This window comes from Zalophus californianus, chromosome 5 (assembly GCF_009762305.2).
Source record: "Zalophus californianus isolate mZalCal1 chromosome 5, mZalCal1.pri.v2, whole genome shotgun sequence".
In the NCBI taxonomy this organism is placed as follows: Eukaryota; Metazoa; Chordata; class Mammalia; order Carnivora; family Otariidae; genus Zalophus; species Zalophus californianus.
In genome coordinates, this window is record NC_045599.1 from 60,858,948 (window position 1) to 60,884,674 (window position 25,727).

Genomic DNA, 25,727 nt, shown 5'->3' on the forward strand with positions numbered 1-25,727 from the left:
ATTGACCCAAGAACAATAGCTGAACTTGACAGCTGAGCTAGGCCGAGATCCCAGGTTTCCTGGAGCTAGTTCAGTTTTCTCTGTACCATGAAATAAAACATTTGATCTTTAATATTTGGTAACTCAGAGTTTTAGCTATCCTTGCCTTTTCATGTGTATGTTTACTATTGCCCATTGAATTGTTCTCTCTGATACATTCTTTGGCTCCTCACTAGTCAGATCAACTCATTCATTCCTAGCAGCTACCACACACACATGAGCTGAGCCACTAAGAAAAGGATTTTGCAAAGTTTTTGGTCATAACACATTTGAAGGGGAATGAATTTAACTAACAGTTATATGGACATGTATACTGTGTCAGACACTTTTCTAAGAGCACTGAATGTGTTAATTCATTTAATCCTCATAACAATCCTGGGAGGCAGCTTATTGCTTTCATCCTCACTTCCAGATAAAGGAAACAGAGGCAGAGGAGGAAGTAGACTGCTTGTTGTCACATAGTTGGTAGGAAATCTACCAGCCTGGCTGGAGAGTTCTCACTGTGAACCAGAACTCTGTACTACCTCTGTAACAGGAGCCGATGGACCTATTACTCAAATTTTACTAGTTCTTATTTTATGCCTCTAAGTTATTTTGTTTGGCATACAAATAATAACTAAGTACTAAAATTTTTTCTGGAACATGGTATGTTATTCTTTGAAGTATACATTATATGTTGCTGTTGGGCAAAATACATCCTCAGTCTTTTTTTTTCCCCCTAAAATGATATGGCTTTTCCTCAACATTTACTCTTCAAGAAGAATTTTATCATTGTTTTGTCAACTTGCTGTTCCAGAAATATAAAAACTACAACACAAAAAGTTTTATTTTCTTTAGTAAGGTTTTAGGTTTTTCTTAATATAGGTTTTGTTTTCTTATTTAAGTTATTGGTAAGGGAAAGTAGCATTAACATAGTCTATATTAGCAATAATTAAATTATTTACATATAAAAATAGAATACATGTATTAAATTCTTTTTCATTATGTTCTGTGTCATAACTCCTTAGGTTTAACTGCACGGTGCTTTACACATAGTAGACACTTCATATACGCTGGTGTAATTTCAATTTTGGGGAGAAAATGCTGTCTGCTGATGTTAACCAGTAGTAAACCATTATTGAACAGCCCCATATATATCACCTTACTAAATTGAGAAAGCCTAAGAATCTCCCCCCTGAATGTAAACTGGAAATTAGTGTTTAACCCAACCTCCACAGACACCAAATTTCTTAAGAAATCAAAATTCTTTCTGGAAAAAGAGATGTTGGTGGCAGACATGCGTGGATTAGTTCAGGTTTTCCTCCTCTTCCATCCATGAAGAGCAGAATCCCACAGGAACTTGGCTGCTGCTGCAGGACTTGCAGACAAGCAAGGAGTCACAGATATAAGTTGCTTTCTACCAAAAATGGGGATGCCAGATCTTAGAATTGTGGTTTTAACATGGCACTGATTTTGATCAAGGCAGAAAGTGTTTGAGACAGAGAAATGACAGCATCTGAATTAAATTCTGCAAGGCCCAGCATTAGAGTTTAGTAATCCACTAACATCTAGGGCCTCCATTTCAGAGGGAGAAGAATGAACAAAAAGAAGCTCACTACATGGGAGCAGAGTGACAGGCTGGAGGCTGGCTTCCTCTGGTTTTAATGAGCAGTATCCTTGCTCACTAATAAATATGACCTAATAAATAATGAGGTTATCAGTTTCTCTTCTTAGAGTAGGAGGCCTGAAAGGAGTGAGTTGAAGAGTGTGGAAACCTAGGCAGGAGGACTCAATCCGTTAAGAAAGATGGAAATGTAAGGAGAGGGTACTGAATGTTCTCCCCTCCAACAGCCGTCTCCCCAAGTTTTAGCCTCCCACTGTAGTAGTCATTAAAAGCTAATTTTCTCAGAAGCAAACTTAGACCTCAAAGGTTTAGAAGAGATTCAGAATTATAAGTGGTGTACTAGTCCAGTAAAGTTTGTGTATTTATTTTAAAAAGTAAAATTTATGGGGGCACCTGAGTGACTCAGTTGGTTAAGTGTCCAACTCTTGATTTTGTCTCAAGTCATGATCTCACGGTCCTAGGATGGAGCCCTGTGTTGGGCACTGCTCTCAGCAGGGAGTCTGCTTGAGGATTCTCTCTCTTCCTCTCCCTCTGCCCTTCCCCCTGCTCCTCCCCAAAATAAATAAATAAATAAATCTTAAAAAATAAGTAAAATTTATGTAGGCTGATTAAAACCTTACTGTTTCAAAATCTATAGATGTCAGTTAGAATAGATGTAGAGAAAAGAGTAAAACTGCTTTTTTATTTAAATAGTAACTAAAGGGATGCCTGGGTGGCTCAGTTGGTTGAGTGACTGCTTTTGGCTTGGGTTGTGATCCCCGGGATCAGGCCCTACATCGGTCACCCTGCTCACTGGGGAGTTTGCTTCTCCCTCTCCCTCTGCCTGCCATTCCCCTTGCTTGTGCTCGCTTGCTCTCTCTCTGTCAAATGAATAAATAAAATCTTTAAAAAAAAATAGGGTGCCTGGGTGGCTTAGTCGTTAAGCGTCTGCCTTGGGCTCAGGTCGTGATCCCAGGGTCCTGGGATCGAGCCCCGCATTGGGCTCCCTGCTCAGCGGGGAGCCTGCTTCTCCCTCTCACATTCCCCCTGCTTGTATTCCCTCTCTTGACGCTGTCCCTCTCTCTCTCTGTGTCAAATAAATAAATAAAATCTTTATAAATAAATAAATAGTAACTAAAATATAGTTGTCTCTAGTTTCCAGAAAAGATGTTTATGAAATGTATAAAAGCTTTAAGAGGATGTTATAATTTTATACTTTGCAATCAGTTTTAGAAACATATTTATGCATCCAAACTTAAAAGAATACATGAAGGAAAAGAGGCTCTTTTCTCTAGGGTTATGAGTCAGTATTAGAGACACAGTGCCTGGTTTTACTGTAGGTATTTTCATAAATGTGAATTTTCAAGTTATGAGTATATCTAATTTTTAAGTCTTATTTATACATTCTCTAATGAGTGAATATTTATGTCTTTTCTTAAGTTATTTTATACTGAGTGTTCCTAATACAGAGTTTTGAAACTTCAGCCTGTCTACAAGTAGTGGCATTATTCATGTATTTATAGAACCTTTAAGGTATCCTCATAATAATAAGTATAAATCAACATTTTGAGATATAGCATATGTTAACTTTCTCCTCTGGTGCTATACGATCTTTGATTTTATTTAATTCAGGCATTATCCTACTACACTTTTGTTAGGAAGTTGAAAACATTGAAACCACTAGTCTGAAAGAACTTTTTACTTTTACTTTAGGAATACGTCTCATTGACAACAACTATGTTTTTAGTCTGGCAGCTGTAGAACCATCCATGATGCTCCTGGAGAATGTGAAGAGGCATCTGAAACGTCCTGTGTGGATTAATGCTGATATTCTTCCGGGTCCAAATGGAAATAGCAGGGTAGTGGATGCAAAACCTTTTATAGACATGGTAACATCCTTCTTTCCTAATGTGACCTTTTCTTTGGGTTGGACAACAGGATGGCATCCTGAGAAAGTTAATGAAGGTAATGATTTTTAAAATGTATTTCGTACTGGTCAAATTAAAATCCACTCGAAATATAAAAATAACAGGTTTAAGTACAAAACCAAAAACTTATTCCACAATTTAAGAGCCTAATGGATATAAAGGTCTAGCCCTAAAGGCATCTGTATGACTCTTTCGTTTATTTCACATAGACTGCATTTGTTTGTGACACTGTGTCACCAAGCTTCGATGGGAAATTTGCATGGTCTACATTAACCAAAGCTGCCTCTACAAACTTTAAACAAATCCTGAGTTGGTCTCTCTGAACTTGCAAAACATTCTATACTTTTTTTTTTTTTTTACCTTGGAGCAAACTTCCAATGTCAGAAGAAAGATAAAGAAGTAGTAACAAAAACTTCCCCAGTGATGTGAGGACAGAAGTTAGGAGTGTGTTGTTGAAGAGCACAAGTTATACTCCATGGACACTGAAAGGGGCTCCACCAGTGGACTGCTAGTTTCCTCTCTTTGGCTGGACAGGGGAGTGGGAGGCCATGAGACTCTCCTCTAGGCTGGCTCCCTTCTTTCCTTTCACCTGTTCACTTCAGGATCGACTTGACATTCAGCTTTTTCCTGGTTGAAACTGATTATGCTATTTGGGTTCATCTTTTTATTTCTTCATATATCCCTAGGCAGTGATTTACAGGTAAACAGCTCGTAGCAATCAAATGCTCTGGAGCACCTGTCCACATGGTAAAAATAAACTAAGAAGGTATTTAGAGCCTATGGAGATGTTAGTCTTTATCCTGTGTTCAGGGAATTCATCTTTTACTTATTTTCAATAATTGGGTTTTTTTAAAAGATTTTATTTATTTATTTGAGAGAGAGAGCATAAGCAGGCAGAGCGGCAGAGGGAGAAGCAGGCTCCCTGCTGAGCAAGGAGCCCAACATGGGGCTCTGGGATCATGACCTGAGCTGAAGGCAGAGGCCCAACTGACTGAGCCACCCAGGCACCCCTGCAATTATTGTTTTTAGATGTTAACTTTTTAGTCCAACATAAGATTAGAGTAACTGCTATCTAGTGAGTAGTGACATTTAGGTTCTAACCCTCTGGGCCACCAATTGATGTGATTGAGACAAAGAATAATATGCTTTACCATAATTCTAATTTTTTAATCATTTTAATTTTTATTAGTTTCATTAAAGAATATTGCTTATACTTCAAAGTGTTTAAATAAGGTAAACTAGAAATAGTTTAGTAACTTCCTTACTGATTCTAAACTCCTTTTGTCACTGTTTAGTATAATTCTGGCTTAACCTCAAGCTTTAACTGAATTAGACTGTATCTGGACTTTGAAGTCATTTTGGTGTTGAATGTGTCCAGGCTGCTTTTTTCCCATTGCCCTCTTGTCATTACCAACATGTGCTTTATGCTTCATTACTTCTTATGTCACAGATTTTTGGGGGAGCTGTGCATGTGAGTGGGGGGAGGGGCAGAGGGAGAGGGAGAGAGAGAATCCCAAGGAGACTCCATGCTGAGCTCTGAGCCAGATCTCACAACCCTGAGATTGCACCCCAAGTGGAAATCAAGAGTCAGATGCCCAACTGACTGAGCCACCCAGGCACCCCTTATTTCACAGATTTAGAAAAGAGTTTATAAATTTATAGTCATGTAAATACAGCTTCTGTTAGCAATCCCTTTTTCTAATTACAAAGATACAGTTTTTCAGATTTTCAAGGAAAGCAGAACATTGCCCTTCTTTCATGAGGAATTCAGCTGCTAAACTAACATATCCACATAGGCTTTCTATAAAATATTCCTTTATTATTTTTTAAAGATTTTATTTATTTATTCATGAGCGACAGAGAGAGGCAGAGGCAGAGAGAGAAGCAGGCTTCCCGCGGAACAGGGAGCCTGATGCGGGCCTCCATCCCAGGTCCCTGGGATCATGACCTGAGCCGAAAGCAGACGTTTAACGTCTGAGCCACACAGGCACCCTCTTTTTTTTTTTTTTAAAGATTTTATTTATTTATTCATGAGAGACAGAGAGATAGAGAAAGGCAGAGGAAGAAGCAGGTAAAATATTCCTTTATTTACCAATATTTTTTACAGCCTGTTTTTGATAGAGGCTGTTATTTATTTATTTATTTATTTATTCTGCAGGGGAGGGGCAGAGGGAGAGGGAGAGAGAGTCTCAAGCAGACTCCACACTGAGTGCGGAGCCCAACGTGGGGCTCAGTCTACAACCCTGAGATCACCACCTGAACAGAAACCAAGAATCGGGCACTTTAACCCACTGTATCACCCAGGTGCCCCATAGAGGCTGTTATTTTGAAAATATAATTTTTTTCTTTCTTTTTTTTTAGAGACAGAGAGACAAAGCGGGGAGAGGCAGAGGAGAGGAAGAGAAAGAATCCCTAGCAGGCTCCACACCCAGCGCAGAACCTGATGAGGGGCTCAGTCTCACAGCCCTGAGATCATGACCAGAGCTGAAATCAGGAGTTGGTTGCTCAACCGACTGAGCCACCCAGGTGCCCCCCAAAATATAAAGTTTTTTCCCAAAGCCTTTATAAACAGGCAAGTGTGTTTTCCACAGTCTCTTAACATGATTTAAAACCCATATATAAAAGTCATTTTGGGGATGCCTGGGTGGCTCAGTCAGTTAAGCATCCAACTCTTGATTTTGGCTCAAGTCATCATCTCAGGGACATGGGATCAAATCCCATGTCAGGCTTCATGCTAAAAGCATGGTCTGCTTGGGATTCTCTCTCTCTCCCTCTCCCTCTGACCCTCCCCCCACTCGCACACATGCTCTCTCTCTAAATAAATAAATAAAATCATTAAAAAAGCAGGACATTTTTCTACTATTTCTACTCTAGTCCAGATAGTTTGGACTAGCCAAAAAATAATCATGAAGATAATTATTTCTTAAACATCTACTACCTAGCAGGCATCTTTCTGTTGGAAAAGAATACTTAAGTAACACAATGGGAAATCTAAGTTTATTTATTTACCTTTTTAAAAAGATTTTATTTATTTATTAGAGAGAGAGCAAGCATGAGCAGGGGAAGGGGCAGAGAGACAAGCAGACTCCCCACTGAGTGTGGAGCTCGATGTGCTTAATCCCAGGACCCTGAGATCAGGACCTGAGCTGAAGGCAGATGCTTAACCAACTGAGCCACCCAGACACCCTGGAAAATATGTTTATAGAGGATATTAATGAGGCAGATAGGGGCACCTGAGTGGCTCAGTTGGTTGGGCCTCTGCCTTCGGCTCAGGTCATGATCCCCGGGGTCCTGGGATTGAGCCCCTCATCAGGCTCCCTGCTCAGCAGGGAGTCTGCTTCTCCCTCCCGCTGTTCTTGTGCTTCTGCTCACTCTCTCTCTCTCTGTCTCCCTCTCAAAGAAATAAAATCTTAAAAAAAAAAAATGAGGCAGATATACCTAAGGGAAGAGTCTTAGAATCTTTAAGATAAACATAGTGTCAAAATTTGCTTTTTTTGTGCTTGAGAGATTAGTAAAACCTTTTTTAATATTTTAACGTTTTATTAAATTTCCTCTAGGTCACTTGCGGTATGATTTTAGACTTGATTTTTTGTCTCTGTTTTCCATTCAAAATATTTTCATGTATTAAGTGGTATTTTAATTCACTCTGAATCCAAATAGAACTTTTAATAAAATACCTATAAATTACCTACTCATAGGTAATTTAATTTAGTTTTTTATTTAACTGACTTTTAGGATGCCAGTTAGAAAAACTGAATTTCTTTCTTTCATTTCAGGTTACAGCTGGACAATGGTGAAAGAAATGGAATATATATGTAAGGAGCTGAAGCAGCCCGTAACATTTCCTGTCAGAGCAGCATTAGTCAGGCAGTCCTATTCTCAGTTACTTTGGCTGTTAAAGAAATCAAACAGGTACGTATAAGTTTAACAAAATATCGTGTGCCTGTGAGTATATATGAGAAAGAGACAGAGGATGAAAACTGATTATGTAAAGACAGTGTGTGGGGGCCCTGGGGTGGCTGAGTCGGTGAAGCGGCTGCCTTCGGCTCAGGTCATGATCCCAGGGTCCTGGGATTGAGCCCCGCATCGGGCTCCCTGCTCAGGGGGAAGCCTGCTTCTCCCTCTCCCACTCCCCCGCTTGTGTTCTCTCTCTCGCTGTGTCTCTCTCTGAAAAAATAAATAAAATCTTAAAAAAAAAAAACTTTCCTCCAAAATAAATTCCAGATGAATTAAAGACTTGAAAATCAAACATTAAATACATAAAGAAAAAATATGATATTTTATATAGTTTCAGAATGGAGAAGACCTTTCTTAGTAAGGCACAAATCAAGAAGCTTTTGTCACCACAACGTTACCAAAGAACTCTAATATTAAAAAAAAAATTAGTTTTACTTGAGCTCAAATTAAGATAGCTACCTGGGAAATGCCGGGTAGAAAGTGTTCTAGAGAATGAATGAGTTTACAGGGTTATATACTTTTTTACATCTTGTAAAAGCTCCAAGGATTATAGATTAGCATATAGGCAGGCATCAAGGAATGCGGGGAGCAGGAGCATTAATCAATATCTCAAGGACAAGACGGTTTTCCTTTAGGCTACTCATTCACAAACCAGGTGTACAATGCATGCATGGCAGGCCATACATCAGGCTTTTGGCTTGAAAAAAGTTTATATACAGTACTGCTGACTTAGAAGGAAATCTAAAATAGCTTCCTTTGTATATCAGGACTTTAGAGAATTTTTCTCTCACCACTATAAAAGGAAAGTTTCAGGGGCACCTGGGCGGCTCAGTCTGTTAAGCAGCTGACTCTTGATTTTGGCTCAAGTCATGATGGCAGAGTTGTGGGATTGAGCCCTGGCTCAGGCTCTGTGCTGCTGTGTGTGGTGCCTGCTTAGGATTTTCTCTCTCCCTTTCCCTCTGCCAAACCCCCTCTGTCCTCCCCTCATGCTTGCATACTCATAAACGCTCTTTCCTTTAAAAAAAAAAAAAAAAAAGGGAAGTTTGATATATTTGAACACATAAAAATGTAAAGATTCTAGGGGCGCCTGGGTGGCTCATTCGGTTAAGCATCTGCCTTTAGCTCAGGTCTAGATCTCGGGGTCCTGGGATAGAGCCCTGCATCTGGCTCCCTGCTCAGCGGAGAGTCTGCTTCTCCCTCAGTCCCTCCCCCTGCTCATGCTCTCTCTCTCTCTCTCTCAAATAAATAAATAAAATCTTTTTTTTTAAAAAGTAAAGATTCTCATAAAACTGTTGATACATATGTCACACAGATATAAAGAATTCTAATAAAGAATTTTCCCAAATCATCCAGGGAAAAACTCAGTTTAGTAATTCACTCTGTTGGAAAGAGTAAGAGAAGCAGATATGTGTATATTAAAAAAGTATTCACATTCCTGTGGATATTGAATTTTTACTAAATACCATTTCAGTTTCTGTGAAAATAATATTTTTTCAATATCTATCAATAAAATAAATTATGTTAATATTTCATAATATTGAGTTATCTTCACATTTCCAGAATAAATCCCACTTGATCATGAAATATATCATTCTTTTAATCTACTGCAAAATTTCATTGCCAAATTTTAGTTAGGATTTTTGCATTTGGAAGTGAGATTGGTCTGTAGTGTTTTTTCTTTCTTTTTTAGGTATAAATGTTATGTACATTTCATTAAAAAAGCTAGGGACCATTCTTTTTATGTGTTCTGGGATATTACAAAAAATAACATTGAGATGGCTTGCACCTGAGTTTTGGTAAACTATCTAAACCTGATACTTTGTAGAAAGCTTAATTAGACAGCCTTTTTATTTTATGGTAAATGGTCTATATTGATTTTCTATCTTTGGGGGAACTAATTTTGATATATTTTTCCTAGAAAATTGTTCATTTCACCCAGGTTTTTGAAAGTTTATTTATACACAGAAGCTATTAAAATAGTTTCTCATTCTTTTAATTTCTTCTGTTGGAGAGAAAGTATTTCTCTTCCCTTCAAGGTCCTGGACTAAATAAATATGACACAGATTAACAGGAGAAAATCAAATTTAATAGCATATGCACAGGGACTCCACGCAGACGTGGAAATTCCAGAGACTGTGAGGCAACATGAGACTTCAAGGAACTGAGTAGGAAGGTTGGGTCTGAGGATTCAAAGGGGAGAAAGACCATTAGCAGGAAGGTGAGAGATGTTTGGAAAACAACTGTTGCTCTATTAATGTGGTAAATTTCTTAGGTTAAGAGCAATCTCTGTTAATAGGTCTCTTCCTGGTACATGCTGGCTGTTGTGGGGGAGGTAAAGAGATTTTCCTGTATCTGCTGGGATTTTCTTTGTTTTTAACTCAAAATAATGTTTGTTCCAAAATGGCCCATGTTGTGATGGCCTGCTCTTGGCCCCTACACTTCTGTGTCTTTATTTCCTTATTTTATTTATTTGAGCTTTCCCTCTTGTTTCTTGATTAAACTAGATAATGGATTTATCTCTTTCTCTTTTTTTAGGAATCAGCTCTTAGATTTGTTCATGTTTTTGATAAATGATTCATGAATTTCTCTTTTATCTTTTTAAATTATGTTTTATGTAGCTTCTTATAATTTCTTGAGTTGGATGCTTTACTTACTTTCATTTTTATATTAACATTTTATATTTATACATAAATATTAACATATTTATATTTATTATTATATTATAATATATATTATACATAATATATATATTATATAATAAATATTAACATATTTATATTTATTAATACAAGTTTTTAAGACTTTTCTTTTTTCTCTGGCCACTGCTTTATCAGTGTCCCATTGTTTCTTTTGTGTAGATTTTCATTATTATAAATTTGTAAGTATTATAAAATTGTGAGTTTTTCCTCAAAAGTTGTTTTAAGAGAAATTTTTTAGGCATCTAGGTAGTTGAATTATTTGTTTTGGGTTTATTAATAGTTTCTAGGTTTATTGTATCGTAATCAGATAACATCTTATTTTACTTTGTAGGTTTTATTAAGGGCTTAATATATAGATATTTTGTATGAGTTCATCTATTGTATGAGGATATAATTTGGCTGTTACAGTAGAAACCTAAATTACAATAGCTTTAACAAGTCTAGTTCTCTCTCACATAGCTGACAAATAAATCAGGGCTGATTTTGTGCTTCCACATGTCAAGGACCCAGAATGCTTCTATCTTGATTCTCTGCTTTCCTTAGGATATTTCCTTCGTCCATATGGTCAGATTGATTACTGCTCAGTCTGAGTTTCAGGTGGTGGTGATGAGGGAGCAGAAGGCAAGCTGAGGACAAAGCACAAGCTGACACCCACAAACCCTCTCCCTCTTCCCCCCCCCCCCAGGTGGGAAATGTGTGACAATCCTCAGGCATTCCTGGCTGCCCTAAAGCTAAAGGAAGGAAAAACAAATGGTTAACTTATAGAGATTATAGTCCTCCAAGACAAGAGTCTCCCTCAGTTTAAAATGTCTTAGTGATGTACAAGAAAAAAAAAAAAGCATTCTTATCAATAATCTAACTTCCAGAAGGAAATGTAGATGAAATTAAATTTAATTTTATCTACATTTATAATCTGCAGCCCATTCACAAATACTTGAGGCAGACAGAGTATAATGTTCCTCCAGGAAGCTCCCAACTGTCTTAATGTTAATGCCTTAGTAGAGGGAAAAACAGCCTTAACTTGACAATGGCAAAGCCTCCAGTATCTTAGAGGTCCTCTTTAGCATTTGAAAATTCTTTTGAAAACCTCCCTTTTCCTTACCTCCCCCCAACTCCCAAGTATATAATCAGCCACCCCTTACAACCCTGGTGCAGCAGCTCTTTCTGCCCATGGGTCCCTGTTCTTTAATAAAACCACCATGTTGCACCAAAGACATCTCAAGAATTCTTTCTTGGTTGTCGACTATGGACCTCACCCCACCAACCTCACCTATATTCAAATACTCCATCAGTAGTAAGGAAGGAAAAAAGAGAAGCTCATGGCAGGCCTCTTTCTTTCCAGGGCATGACTTAGAAGTTTCACACCTTCTCATCCTCTTACAACTCTTGCTGTAATTTAGTCATCTGCCTATACCTAGATGCTGGTGAAGCTGGGAAATGTTGCTGTTATTCTGTAAATCTTGTGTCTAGTTAAAATTCAGGTATTTGTTGTGTAAGAAAGGAAAATTAATATTGGAGTAAAACTACTAATTTATGTAACACATTAATGTACACTATTAGTTATGTAATTTAACTCTTTTATGCCTTAATTTTTGCTTGCTTTAAAAAATACTTTTAATGTAATTCATTCATTCGTTTAATGTATAACTAATACATTTACCTGGTTCAAAAACCAAAGAACAGAGAGTTATACTGTGAAAACCCTCTTTCCCATCTAGCCAGTCCTGCCCAATCTCACTAACCACAGTTGTTAGTTTCTTAGATAGCCACAGTTAGTAGTTTCATTATTCAGGTAAGAGTGAATACAAATACAGATTCTTATTTTCCCCTCTATTTAAAGCAAAGGTAGCATATACCTTGCTTCTGTTCTGTTCTTTGCTTTTTTCTCCCCTTTTACTTAGCAGTACATCTTGGGACTCTTTCCAAGGTAAGCTTCCTTTCTAGGTGCATCATATTTATGTATGTACTATAATATGGTATTTAATGAGCTTCCTATTGGTAAACATGAAGAATGTTTCCAATATTTGATATTGCACAGGATGGTATAATAAATAATCTTAATGTGTGCCATTACATCATCTTTTAATTTTTTGGCCATTTGCTCTCTTATGGACTAAGAGAGTTCAAGTTTCCAGCTGTTAAAATATTTTTGTTTCCTCTTCTACCTTCATAGTTTTTGCTTTTTAAAATGTTCATATATTATTTGGTGCATATTCATATATCTTTTATCTTAATGAAGAATTAATTAGAAGTTTATTATTAAAAGATCTTCTTGGCCTAATGAATGATTTTTTACCTAAATTCACATTGTCAATGAGGAGTCCAAGGTGGTGGAGGACTAGGAGACCTTAGTTTCGTCTGGTACCAGGAACTCAGCTAGATAGTTATCAAATCATTCTGAACACCTACAAACTCAACCAGAGATCTAAGAAAAGAATAACTGCAACTCTACAAATAGAAAAGTGACCACTTTCTGCAAGAATGACAAGATGGAAAAACTCACCTCAAAAAACAGAACAAGAGGCAGTACTAACTGCCAGGGACCTAATCAGTATGGACATAAGTAAGATGTTGGAACTGGAGTTCAAAATAACGATTATAAAGATACTAGCTGGGCTTGAATAAAGCATAGAAGACACTAGAGAATCCCTTTCTGGAGAAATAAAAAAACTAAAATCTAATCAAGTTGAAATAAAAAAGCTATTAATGAGATGCAATAAAAAATGGAGGCTCTAGGGGCACCTGGGTGGCTCAGTCCTTAAGCGTCTGCCTTCAGCTCAGGTCATGATCCCAGGGTCCTGGGATCAAGCCCCACATCGGGCTCCCTGCTCGGCGGGAAGCCTCCTTCTCCCTCTCCCACTCCCCTTGCTTGTGTTCCCTCTCTCACTGTGTCTCTCTCTGTCAAATAAATAAAATCTTTTAAAATAAAAAATAAATAAAAAATGGAAGCTCTAACTGCTAGGATAAATGAGACAGAAGAGAGAATTGGTGATATAGAGACAAAATGATGGAGAAAAATAGAGATAAACAACTACTGGATCACGAGGGGAGAATTTGAGAGATAAGTGACACCATAAAATGACACAATATTAGAATAATTGGGATCCCAGCAGAAGAGGAAGGGGGGGCAGAAGGTATATTAGAGCAAATTATAGTGGAGAACTTCCCTAATCTGGGGAAGGAAACAGGCATCAAAATCCAGGAGTCACAGAGAACCCTCCCTCAAAATCAATAAAAATAAGTCAACACCCTGACATATAATAGTGAAACTTGCAAATCTCAGAAACAAAGAGAAAATCCTGAAAGCATCTTGGGACAAGAGGTCCATAACCTACAAAGGTAGAAAGATTAGATTGGCAGCAGACCTATCCACAGAGACCTGGTGGGCCAGAAAGGACTGGCATGATATATTCAGGGTGCTAAATGAGAAAAATATGCAGCCAAGAATACTTTATCCACCTATGGTGTCATTCAAAATAGAAGGAGTGATAAAAACCTTCGAGGACAAACAGAAACTAAAAGAATTTGTGATCACCAAACCAGCCCTACAAGAAATATTAAAAGGATTCCTTTAAGCAAAGAGAGAGCCCAAAAGTAAATAGACCAGAAAGGAACAGAGACCATATACAGAAACAATGACTTTACAGGTAATAAATACAATGGCACTAAATTCATATCTTTCGATAGTTATTCTGAATGTTAATGGGCTAAATGCCCCAATCAAAAGACACAGGGTATCGGATTGGATAAAAAAGCAAGACCCATCGATATGCTGTCTGTAAGAGATTCATTTTAGACACAAGGACACCTCCAGATTGAAAGTGAGGGGGTGGAAAACCATTTATCATGCTAATGGACATCAAAAGAAAGCTGGGGTTGCAATCCTTACATTAGACAAAATAGATTTTAAACCAAAGACTGTAATAAGAGATGAGGAAGAACACTACATCATAATTAAAGGGTCTATCCAACAAGAAGATCTAACAATTGTAAATATTTCTGCCCCTAACATGGGAGCAGCCAATTAATAACAAAATTAAAGAAACATATCAATACTAATACAATAATAGTAGGGGACTTTTAACACCCCACTCACTGCAATGGACAGATCATCTAAGCAGAAGATCAACAAGGAAACAAGGTATTTGAATGACACACTGAACCAGATGGCCTTCACAGATATATTCAGAGCATTCCATCCTAAAGCAACAGAATACACATTCTTCTTGAGTGCACATTGAACATTCTTCAGAATAGATCACATCCTGTGTCACAAATCAGGTCTCAGCCAGTACCAAAAGATTGGGATTATTCCCTGCATGGTTTTGGACCACAGTGCTTTGAAACTGGAACTCAATCACAAGAGGAAATTTGAAAATAACTCAAATACATGTAGGCTAAAGAACATCCTACTAAAGACTGAATCGGTCAACCAGGAAATTAAAAAATAATTTAAAAAATTCATGGAAACAAGTGAAAGTGGAAACACAACTGTTCAAAACCTTTTGGATTCGGGGTACCTGGGTGGCTCAGTCATTAAGCATCTGCCTTCAGCTCAGGTCATGATCCCAGGGTCCTGGGATCGAGCCCCACATCGGGCTCTCTGCTCCACAGGAAGCCTGCTTCTCCCTCTCCCACTCCCCCTGCTTGTGTTCCCTCTCTCTCAAATAAATAAATAAATAAAATCTTTAAAAACAAACAAAAACAAAACAAAAACCTTTTGGATGCAGCAAAGGTGGTCCTAAGAGGGAAGTATATAGCAATATGAGTCTTTCTCAAGAAACAAGGAAGTTCTCAAATATACAAACTAATCTTACACCTAAAGGATCTGGAGAAAGAACAGCAAATAAAGCCTAAATCCAGCAGGAGAAGAGAAATAATAAAGATCAGAGCAGAAATCAATAAAATAGAAACCTAAAGAACAGTAGAACAGATCAATGAAACTAGGAGCTGGTTCTCTGAAAGAATTAATAAGGTTGATAAAACCCTGGCCAGACCTACCAAAAGAAAAGACAAAGGACCCAAATAAATAAAATCATGAATGAAAGAGGAGAGATCACAACCAACACCAAAGAAATACAAACAATTATAAGAAAAAACTATGAGCAACTATATGCCAACAAATTAGGCAATCTGGAAGAATAGGATGCATTCCTAGAGATGTATAAACTACCAAAGCTGAACCAGGAAGAAATAGAAAACCTGAACAGACCCATAACCAGCAAGGAAATTTAAGCAGTAATAAAAAGTCTGCCAACAAACAAGAGTCCAGGGCTGTATGGCTTCCCAGAGGAATTGTACCAAACATTTAAAGAATAATTAATACCTATTCTGAAGATGTCTCAAAAAATCGAAATGGAGGGAAAACTTCCAAACTCTTTCTATGTAGGCCAGCATTACTTTGATTCCAAAATCAGATAAAGACCCCACTAAAAAGCATGAGACTGAGGAACTATTCCAGATTTTACCAACCATTCAAAAAATGCTTCTTTTTTCTTTGTGGTCCAAGAAACTCTCCAAGAACATGTACTGCATTTAGTTTTCACATCTCATCAGTCTCCTTCAGTCTGGAATAGGCCCTCAGTCTTTCCCTATCTCATACACTTGACAGTCTTAAAGATGACAGGGCTTTTGTTATGAAAGATGTTCTCAACTTGGATCAGCTCACTATTTCCTCATGACAGATCTCATGCTTATGTTCTCTGGAGACTCATGTACTTTCCCTGTCTCAATTCTCAAATTAGCTACTTCTTCAAGGATGTGTGCCTGATTATAGTGGTGGATGGTATTTTGAAAGTAAAATCTGGAAGTTTAGTATGATCATTGCTACTAGAGTGTCATTGCTTCTAGGACATTTCAGGGGACAGAGCTGGTAAGTGCTTGTGTGTGTGTCTGTGATTACAGTCTGTGTATGTGTACAGACACACACCTATGCGCACACACACACACACACACACACATGCCAATATATATATCTATAACCATTTCTATGTGTCTGTATATATATATATAAAGCCCATGGGTTCATACTGATACTTCCAATTTCAACCCAACCCCTTAGGGTTCTTTCTAGCCTTCTCCCTTTCTCTGTTGTGAATTTCTTATCAAACTTACCTGACTCCCATTAATTTAATCTAACAGCCTTTTAAAAGGAGAGTTTAACTTATTTACTTTTGTTTGTAAGACAGAGATGTTGGTCTTGTTTGGTCTTGTTTCTGTTATTTTTTTAAAACTACAGTACTTGTTATCTGCATAGCTTTGAAAACATTTCACTGTAGCTGTTTTGTATTTTTAATTTTAATAATTTGGGAGGTTCATTTTTTTCTATTGGTTATTACTGTAATTTCACAAAGTATGCTTAATCTGCTTCTTTACAGGTACCTGTTAACATCTTCCTGTGACCAGTAATAAAATTAGTGTATTTCTTCACCTCTTTCAGCTAATTTTAGTTGACTTATTGTCTCTTATTATCCAGCTTTGTTATAATCAGTGATAAATTGGCTAGCTATAAAATTCTTAGCTCACAGTCTTTGGGTTGTTTTCAAGGGTTGTTTTCAGTATATAGATTCAAATGTTCTTTTCTGGAATGTTTTTGTGAATTATATTTTTAAAATACTTTTTCTATTTTATTTGTAAACTTATCTTTTCTCTTTCCAGGATTCCAGCTATGAATATTTAGATCTCCATTGCCTCTCTTTGGTATCTGTTTTTTCTCTTTAGTCTTTCTTTCCTTTCTATTTATTTGGATTTTATTTTTCTTGATTTTATTATCTGTCTCCTATATCCCTTACAGTATTTGCAACAATGTCTGTTTTCCCTTGTATATCTTCCGATTTCACTTTATTTCTGTAGTAGTATTAATTTTTTATTTCTTTCCTAAAATCTGCCAATTAATGTTTCATCATCTTTTTTATATTGTCTTATATCCCCTTCCATTAGCTCATACCTCTGCTTTGTGTTCTTTCTTCAAAGAAGCTGTCGCATCATGTAAAAAATGTTGGTCATGGCTTTTATCTGCCTTTTGGCATTCTTTAAGTTTTACATATATTTCTGCTACCTGATAGTTTTTTAAAGATTAAGTTCTTATTTCTCCATCTGCATTTGTTTACCCTTATATATATATATATTTTTTTTTTAAGATTTTATTTATTTATTTGACAGAGAGACAGCAAGAGCGAGAATAGGGAGGAGTGGGAAAGGGAGAAGCAGGCTTCCCGAGCCAGATTCAGGGCTCGATCCCGGTCCTGGGATCATGACCAGAGCCACCCAGGCACCCCTATTAATCCTTCTGTTTTCTTGTACTCTGTTGTGTAAAACCTCTGTGGATTTTGATTATTGTACTTTAAAGAAAGTCATTTTTTTTCTGGAAAGGCTACTTGCCCAAAGTGGATATTGGAGAGGGACCAAGACTCTGTTTCTTAGACCTAGAGAGTCTTGTATGTGAGTTTGTTTAGCCTTTAACTTTTCTTTGTCAATGGAGGTAGGCAATGTGGTATCTCTACATAAAATCTTTTTTATTTTTTATTTGAGAGAGAGAACAGAGGGGGAGGCAGAGGGAGAAGCAGACTCCCTGCTGAGCAGGGAGCCTGATGTGGGGCTCAATCCCATGACCTGAGATCATGACCTGCGCTGAAGGCAGATGCTTAACCAACTGAGCTACCCAGGCACCCCTCTAAGTAAAATCTTTTATCTATTGCTTAAATTTTATTTTATTTTTTAATTTTTTTAATTAAAGTTGCTTTTTTGTTTTTGTTTTTTGTGTTTTTTTTGTTTTTTGAGAGAGAGAGAGAACACGAGAGAGGGAACACAAGCAGGGGGAGTGGGAGAGGGAGAAGCAGGCCTCCTGCTGAGCAGGGAGCCCAATGCGGGGCTCAATCCCAGGACCCTGGGATCATGACCTGACCTGAAGGCAGATGCTTAATGACTGAGCCACCCAGGCACCCCTATTGCTTAAATTTTAAATTTTGAGTTTCCACAGGAATAGGAAAAATCACAACTATGGCTTTCCTGTGTTAACTCTTTCCTTATCTTCATAGCTTCTTAGGATCAAACCTAATTCAAGAAAGCTTCCACTTGTCGCTCAGGGATGCTATTCCCACTGTTGCAAAGTGTTTAGGTGGAATGTGTCCCTCATCTAGAAATGTCTTTGGTAGGCTTTCTCTGTCATCTACAGACATGGGCAAATTCTCTTCACTTCTTTACATGAAATAGATTAAGCGTCTGCCTTTGGCTCAGGTCCTGATCTCGGGTCCTGGGATCAAGCCCTGCATCAGGCTCCCTGCTCAGCAGGAAGTTTGCTTCTCCCTCTGCCCTTCCCCCCAACTCGCTCTCTCTCTAGACTCTAGACTAGTCTCTTAGGACTCTCTCTCCCAAATAGATAAATAAAGTCTTTTTTAAAAAAAGAAGCAAGACCAAAAAAATATTATATACCATATGATTCCATTTATATAAAATTAACTAACAGGCAAAAATTAAACTGTACTGGTTAGGGATGGATATATAGGTAGTAAATAAAGAAAAGCAAGAATATGGCTACCACAAAGGTTAAGGTTGTGAGGACTCCAGGGTAGAGGAAATGTTGTGATCACAGAGTGACATATAGGTACCTCCCAAGGTACTGGTGGTGCTCTACTTCTTGATTTGTGTTTTGGTTACACTGGAGTTCATTTTATAATAATTTGTTAAAATGCATATTTATGTTTTATGCATTTTTCCTATATATGTTATTTTCTAAGAAAAAGGGCTTAAAAAATGAAACCTGAGAATTGATTTGAATAAATACAATTTAAGGTACCCTGAGGCAATTTTTTTTCCTATTTTGTTTTAAATATAATGGAGGATTAAAAGAGGCAGAATAACACTGGAGAGCTCCTTTTGTAACCTAAATTCATATCTGTATTTTTTTTTAATAAGGTTTGTCACTATGGTGTTCAAATAAAGTAATAAAGATGCCATTTTAGCAAAAAAATACAGGGTTTTTTTTTGTATTTCTTTGTTTTATTGAGAAATAAATGAAATACACCACTGCACAAGCTTTTTTTTTTAAGATTTATTTATTTATTTGAGAGAGCGAGCCAGGGGGAGGGGGAGAGGGAGAGGGAGAGAGAGTCCTAAGCAGACTCCATGCTGAGCGTAGTGCTTGACGTGGGGCTTGATTCCACAACCCTGAGATCATGACCTGAGCCAAAATCAAGCATCTGACCCCTAACTGACTGTGCCACCCAGGCACCCCCATCACTGTATAAGTTTAAGGTATACAGCCTCATGGTTAGATTTATATATATTGTGGAATGATTACCACCATAGATTCAGCTAACCTCCACCTTCCCATATAAATACAGTAAAAAGAAAGAAGAAAAGGAAAAAGGAAAAAAATTTCTCCTTGTGATGAGAACTCTTAGGATTTACTCTCTAAAAAACTTTCCTATGTAATCATACAGCAGTGTTAGCTCTAGTCATCATGTTATACATTACAACCTTAGTACTTATCTTATAACTGTAAGTCTGTACCTTTGACCACCTTCCTCCATTTCCCCCTTCCCACCCTCTACCTCTGATAACCGCAAGTCTAATCTCTTTGTGAGTTTTTTTCCTTTTAGATTTTACATATAAGTGAGATTGTACAGTATTGTCTTTTTCTGTCTGACTTATTTTACTTAGCTAATGCCTTCAAGGTCCAGTCATGCTGTTGCAAATGGGAAGGTTTCCTCATTCTTTTATGGCTGAATAATACTATATTGTATATATGTATATACCACAACTTTTTAATCCATTCATCCACTGATGGACACTTAGGTTGTTTCCATGTCTTAGCTACTGTAAACAATGCTTCTATGAACATGAGGGTGTGGATATTTTTTCACGTTAATATTTTTGTTTCCTTTGGATATATTCCCAGAAATAGAATTGCTGGATCATATGGTAGTTTTGAGGATCCTCCATACTGTTTTCTGTAGAGGCTGTACCAATTTATAATCCCACCAACAGTGCACAGGATTCCCTTTACTTAACATCCACACCAGCATTTGTTATCTCTTATCTTGATGATAGCCATTCTAATATGCATGAAATGATATCTCATTGTGGTTTAGATTTACTTTTCCATAATGACTAGTGATCTTGAGCATCTTTTTATGTACCTGTTGGCCTTTCATATATCTTCTTTTGAAAAATGTCTATTTAGGTCCTTTGCCCATTTTTAAAATAGGTTATTTGTTATTTTGTTATAGTTTATTACTATTGTTTTTTTGCTGTGAGTTCTTTATGTACTTTGGATAATAACCCCTTATCTGATATATGGTTTGCAAATATTTTGTCCCATTTCCATTCCAGAGGTTGTCTTTTCACTTTGTTGATGGTTTCTTTTGCTGTGCAGAAGCCTTTTAGTTTGATTTAGTCCCACTTGTTTATTTTTTATTTTATTTCTTGTGCTTTAGGTGTCATATCCAAAAAATCATTACAAAGACCCATGTCAAGGAACTTTATGCCTATGTTTTCTTCTTGGGGTTTAATGGTTTCAGATCCTACATTTAATTCTTTAACTTGTTTCAAGTTAATTTTTGTGACTGGTATAAGATATGGGGTCAGTTTCATTCTTTTACATGTGACTATCCAATTATCCAGGCACCATTTATTGAAGAGACTTTTTTCTCCATTGAGTAATCTTGGCTCCCTTGTCAAATATTAGTTGATCATATATGCTTGGGTTTATTTTTTGGCTCTTGATTCTGTTCTTTCGGTCTATTTGTCTGTTTTTATGCCACTACCACACTGTTTTGATGACAATTGCTGTATAGTATAACTTGAAATCAGGAAGTATGATGCCTCCTGCTTTGTTCTTCTTTATTAAGATTTCTTTGGCTATTCAGGGTCTTTTGTGATTTCATATAAATTTTAGGGGAGTTTTTTTTCTACTTCTCTAAAAAATGCCATTAGAATTGGGATTGCACTGAATCTTTTGGTAGTACTGACATTTTAACATTAATTCTTCCAATTCATGAAGACAGAATACTTTTCCATTTATTTATGTCTTCTTTGATTTCTTTCATCAGTGTCCTAATTTCTAGTTTAAAGATTTTTTACCTCTTGGTTAAATTTATTCGCATGTCTTTTACTGTTTTTGATGCTATTGTAAATGAGATCAATTTATTTCTTTTTCAGAAATTTCACTGTTAGTGTATAGAAACGCTACTGATTTTTGTATATTAATTTTGTGTCCTGCAACTTTATTGAATTCATTGATTAGATCTAACAGGTTTTTGGTTGAGTCTTTATACAAAGTCTATGTACAAAATCATGTCCTCTGCAAATAGAGGCAATTTGACTTCTTTCTAATTTTTATACTGTTTATTTCTTTTTCTTGCCTCATTGCTGTAGCTAGGACTTTCAGTACTATGTTGAATAAGAATGGCAAGAGTGAGCACCCTAGTCTTGTTCCTGATCTTAGAGGAAAAGCTTTCATCCTATCATCATTGAGTATGCTATTAGCTGTAGACTTGTCATATATGGCCTTTATTCTGTTGAGATATGTTCCTTCTGAGCCTGATTTATTAAGTTTTTTCATGAGTGGATGTCGAATTTTGTCAGATGCTTTTTTTGCACCTACTGAAATGATCATATGATTCTTTTCTTTCATTCTATTAAATGTGATGTATAATATTGATTGATTTGTGTGTGTTGAGCTATCTTTGCATCACAGGGATAAATCCTACTTGATCATGGTGAATGATTCTTTTATTGTGCTGCAGAATTTGGTAGTATTTTATTGAGAATTTTTGCATTTATATTCATCAGGGATATTGACTTACAGTTTTCTTTACTAGTAGTGTCTTTTCTGGATTTGGTATCAACATAATGCTGCTGAAATTTCTTGCTCTTCAGTTCTTTGGAAGAGTTGGAGAAGAATTGGTGTTATTTCTTTACATGTTTGGAAAATTCAACAGTGAAGCCATCTGGTTCTGGGCTTTTCTTCACTGGGAGATTTTCAATTGCTGATTCCGTTTCTTTACTAGTAATTAATCTATCCAGATTTTTTAATTCTTTCTAATTCAGTCTTGATAAGTTGTAAAAATATGGATCCTAAAGTAATTCCCGTCAGTGTGTGTGTCTGTGTGTGTCCTCATCTGTAGCTTAAAATTTCTTTTTGGTTTGCCACATAATGCTGCTGTGGCATAAAATTCAAAGTATATCTCTAGAATGGCGTCACCATCCTTAAGGACAGGAACGTGTCAGCATAGCAAGAACTCATACCTTGGTTAGACTATTTCTTATTATTAGTAGAAGAAGTGTTTTGGAGATTTTTTTTCCTGCATTCTGAAATGTTTATGGGGAAAATAAGTATGAAACTACTTAGCAGCTTTGCATTTTCTTAGACTGATGCAACAGGAGTATTCTAATAGAAGTAATGTCTACTGGAAGAAATGAAAATGCACAACTTAAATAACATTAAAATTCTGAGTATGTTCTTAACATCCATGATAAATCTGCATATATTATTATTGCTTTTTTAATGCCCAGAAATGGATCTAAATTTATTGTTTGGCATCCTTAGTGACATCTCTTGGCATTCTTATATCTCATACAACCTCCCTCCCCCCAGAAGGGAGAGTGGGGCCACTTGTAAGTGAATATGAATGTTGGTAATGTCATTGACATTAGTGTCTCTTCATAATCCTTTATAGTCATGCCTTTGACCCTACCTAGGCTACTGAAAAAAACCCAAGTTAGAGCTGTAGGTTTTGTGTAGAGAACAGATTCCTTGATCAGCAATACAATCTCTTCAGTTTTTTTTGTCCAAAATTCAGCCCGTTTTCAGTGTTACCAGTCTGGGTTTCCAAAGCCATTTCACATTCCTGTAATTCAGATATAGCAGTTACCTAATTTAGATGATGGCAATGTGTATTTTTTTCTCTCTAGTCCTTCTGATGTTCATGAAGGAATGAAACAGGAACTATATGTTCCAGCACTGCTAATTAATTTTTTTGTTTGTGTGAATTTGGGTTAAAGATAAATGAAAGTGACTATTTTTAGGCTTATGGAATTCCTCATCACTGTTTCTTATCTTTTACTTTTCACTACAAAATTCTGTTTTATTTTAATGCAGGTACAGCCTGACTATTTGGACTGGGAAAAATGATAACTATTCCATTGAAGATTTACTTTGCATTAGAGACCATTTTGACAAAAAACAAGTTTTCTATGACATCCTGGAACCACAAAACCATGAATTTAAACAAGCCATTGGAGTCAAAGTTAATCTCTAAGAAGATTCTTCTAAATTATTTCATGTTTTGGTTTCATAATCCTCTGCTTTGGTCCTAATTAATTACCATATAAATTGTGATGATTGATTTATGCTCTAATTCATCTAATAAAAAAACACTTAGTGCTTACTTTATTAGGCCTATATCCTTATGATACTGTATGTACTTCAAAGATTTGGAAAGAAGAGATTTCAGTGGGCCTGGTCTAATAATAATTTAGGAAAATTATGCTTTAAACCCCCTTATAATATGTAATTTTGATATACTGAAGATAATTGAAAGAATTTACATGTCATAACCTGTAAGCACATTACATGTGATACAGATATAAATCACATTTTGGTTGGCCTTGCATTACAGAGATTCCACAAATTTGTGGCACCCTCTTTCTTTTTTCCTGGAGAACTTGTTATTTCAGAGACTAAGGAAGAGTAAGAGGGCTTTAAAAATATTTTAATTTTCATAGAGGTGAGCAGCTTTCTCATAACAGAATAAAATCCATTTACTGAAAACAATATAGATTAAATTAGATGGATCTAGAATTTCCATATTGTTGGGGGCATGCTGACAACTGTATATGTTTATATTCTTTGTTTCAATCATAGTATTTTATCTATAGTAAGTACAATACTACTGGAGAGCAGATTTTTTTTTTTTTAATTTTATTTATTTGACACAGAGAGAGAGCTAGTGAGAGCAGGAACACAAGCAGGGGGAGCAGGAGAGGAAGGAACAGGCTTCCCACCGAGCAGAGAGCCCGATGCAGGGCTCGATTTCAAGACCCTGGGATCAGGACCTGAGCGAAAGGCAGACGCCCAACGACTGAGCCACCCAGGCACCCCTGGAGAGCAGAATTTTAATCCTAGTAACATATCGTTTGATTTTCAAGTTTCTCACCAGCACCACCTTAGTTCAGGCCCTTGTTCTACTGCTAGAATCTTAAAAAGTTCTTCATGACTTTATTGTTCACATTCTACTCAGAGATGCCCTGAGTATTTCTGCTGAACAAAACTTTTGTAAGCACCTCTTGCCAAATCAGAAAGCTCCAGGGGTCTCTTAAATGCCACTTAATTAAATTTTACTCTTTCAAGATCCTTCATAGTGTATCCCACTCTAAACATCACCTTAGTGACCTTCAGCACAGTCATCATTTCAAAAATGCCTACAACAACAATGGTCTCCAGATCTTTAACAGTCAATTTTAACTATTTGATATTGTTCACTAATTAGGTCATAAATGTTAGTTTTATCTGCTCAGCTAGGTTATATAAAGTCCTTCATGGTAAGGGAACATTCTTAACTGTACTTTATATTGTGTGCCATAGTCTTGGGCAAGGTATTCAGAAAAACACGTTACTTCTTTCATTATTGAAAAGTAACTTACCAATGAATGTCCTAAGATACATAATTTGCCTTTGTTTGTCAACCATTTTCTCCCAGAGAATAGTCGTACATAGAGAAAAGAGCTTGGGTTTTGAATTCAGACAGTCTTCCCTTACAGCCCCACCTCTGTCCCTTCCTAGCTATACATTTTGGGAAATATTTAACCGCATTGAATCTTGGTTTCGTCATCTATAAAATGGAGGGAAAATGAGGATTCTTTTAAAGAGTTGTTATGAATATTGAGATCCATGGAATAGAGGCATCTAGCTCAGTGCTCAACACATAGCAAGTACTCAACAAAGTTAGTTCCCTTCTTCTAGACTTATCACATGATCATATCCACTGTAGATAGAGAACAGTAAGGGGTATAACATGAAACATTGTAGACATATATTTAAAGAAGACAATTATATTTCCACTTTAAATTTTAGCTCCAACTAAATGCAGTGCCATTTGTCAAATAACACCCAAAACTTCACTTTCTATGGTTGTTTGCCAAAAGCAAAAGATGCGATTTTATAATTATAAAATTTTAATAATAGCAACAAAGATTAACTCTTAAAATTATAGTAAAAATTAATGTTTACTTTATAAATTTTCTAAAATGACCATGCTTTACTTTTATAAAGAAAATTGAATTTGTAAATAAACTGCATTTTAATGAGGTTTTAAATAAAAGTCATTTGCCCAGATTATTTTTCCTACTTGATTATCTGACTCTTGATAATACACACACACACACATTTTATATATATATATATATATACACACACACACATTTTTTTTTTTTTTTATTTTAGAGATGGGGTGGAGGGGCAGAAGGAGAGGAAGAGAAGAGAGTTTTAAGCAGGCTCCACGCCCAGTGTGGAGCCTGACA

The 25,727-nt window shown here is 36.5% G+C and overlaps 1 protein-coding gene across 4 annotated transcripts in view; it reads left to right on the forward strand.

Annotated features, from left to right (window-relative positions):
- Positions 1-25,462, forward strand: part of FAM151B (family with sequence similarity 151 member B) — a 47,046-nt gene extending 21,584 nt beyond the window's left edge. For all 4 annotated transcript variants that reach the window (XM_027604521.2, XM_027604522.2, XM_027604523.2 and 1 more), the window contains 3 exons: positions 3,369-3,586; positions 7,326-7,461; positions 23,308-25,462. In XM_027604521.2, the coding sequence (XP_027460322.1) occupies positions 3,369-3,586; positions 7,326-7,461; positions 23,308-23,467 (514 nt within the window). In that variant the 3' untranslated portion in view covers positions 23,468-25,462. The remainder of the gene's footprint in view (positions 1-3,368; positions 3,587-7,325; positions 7,462-23,307) is intronic.
- The last annotated feature ends 265 nt before the right edge of the window (positions 25,463-25,727 follow it).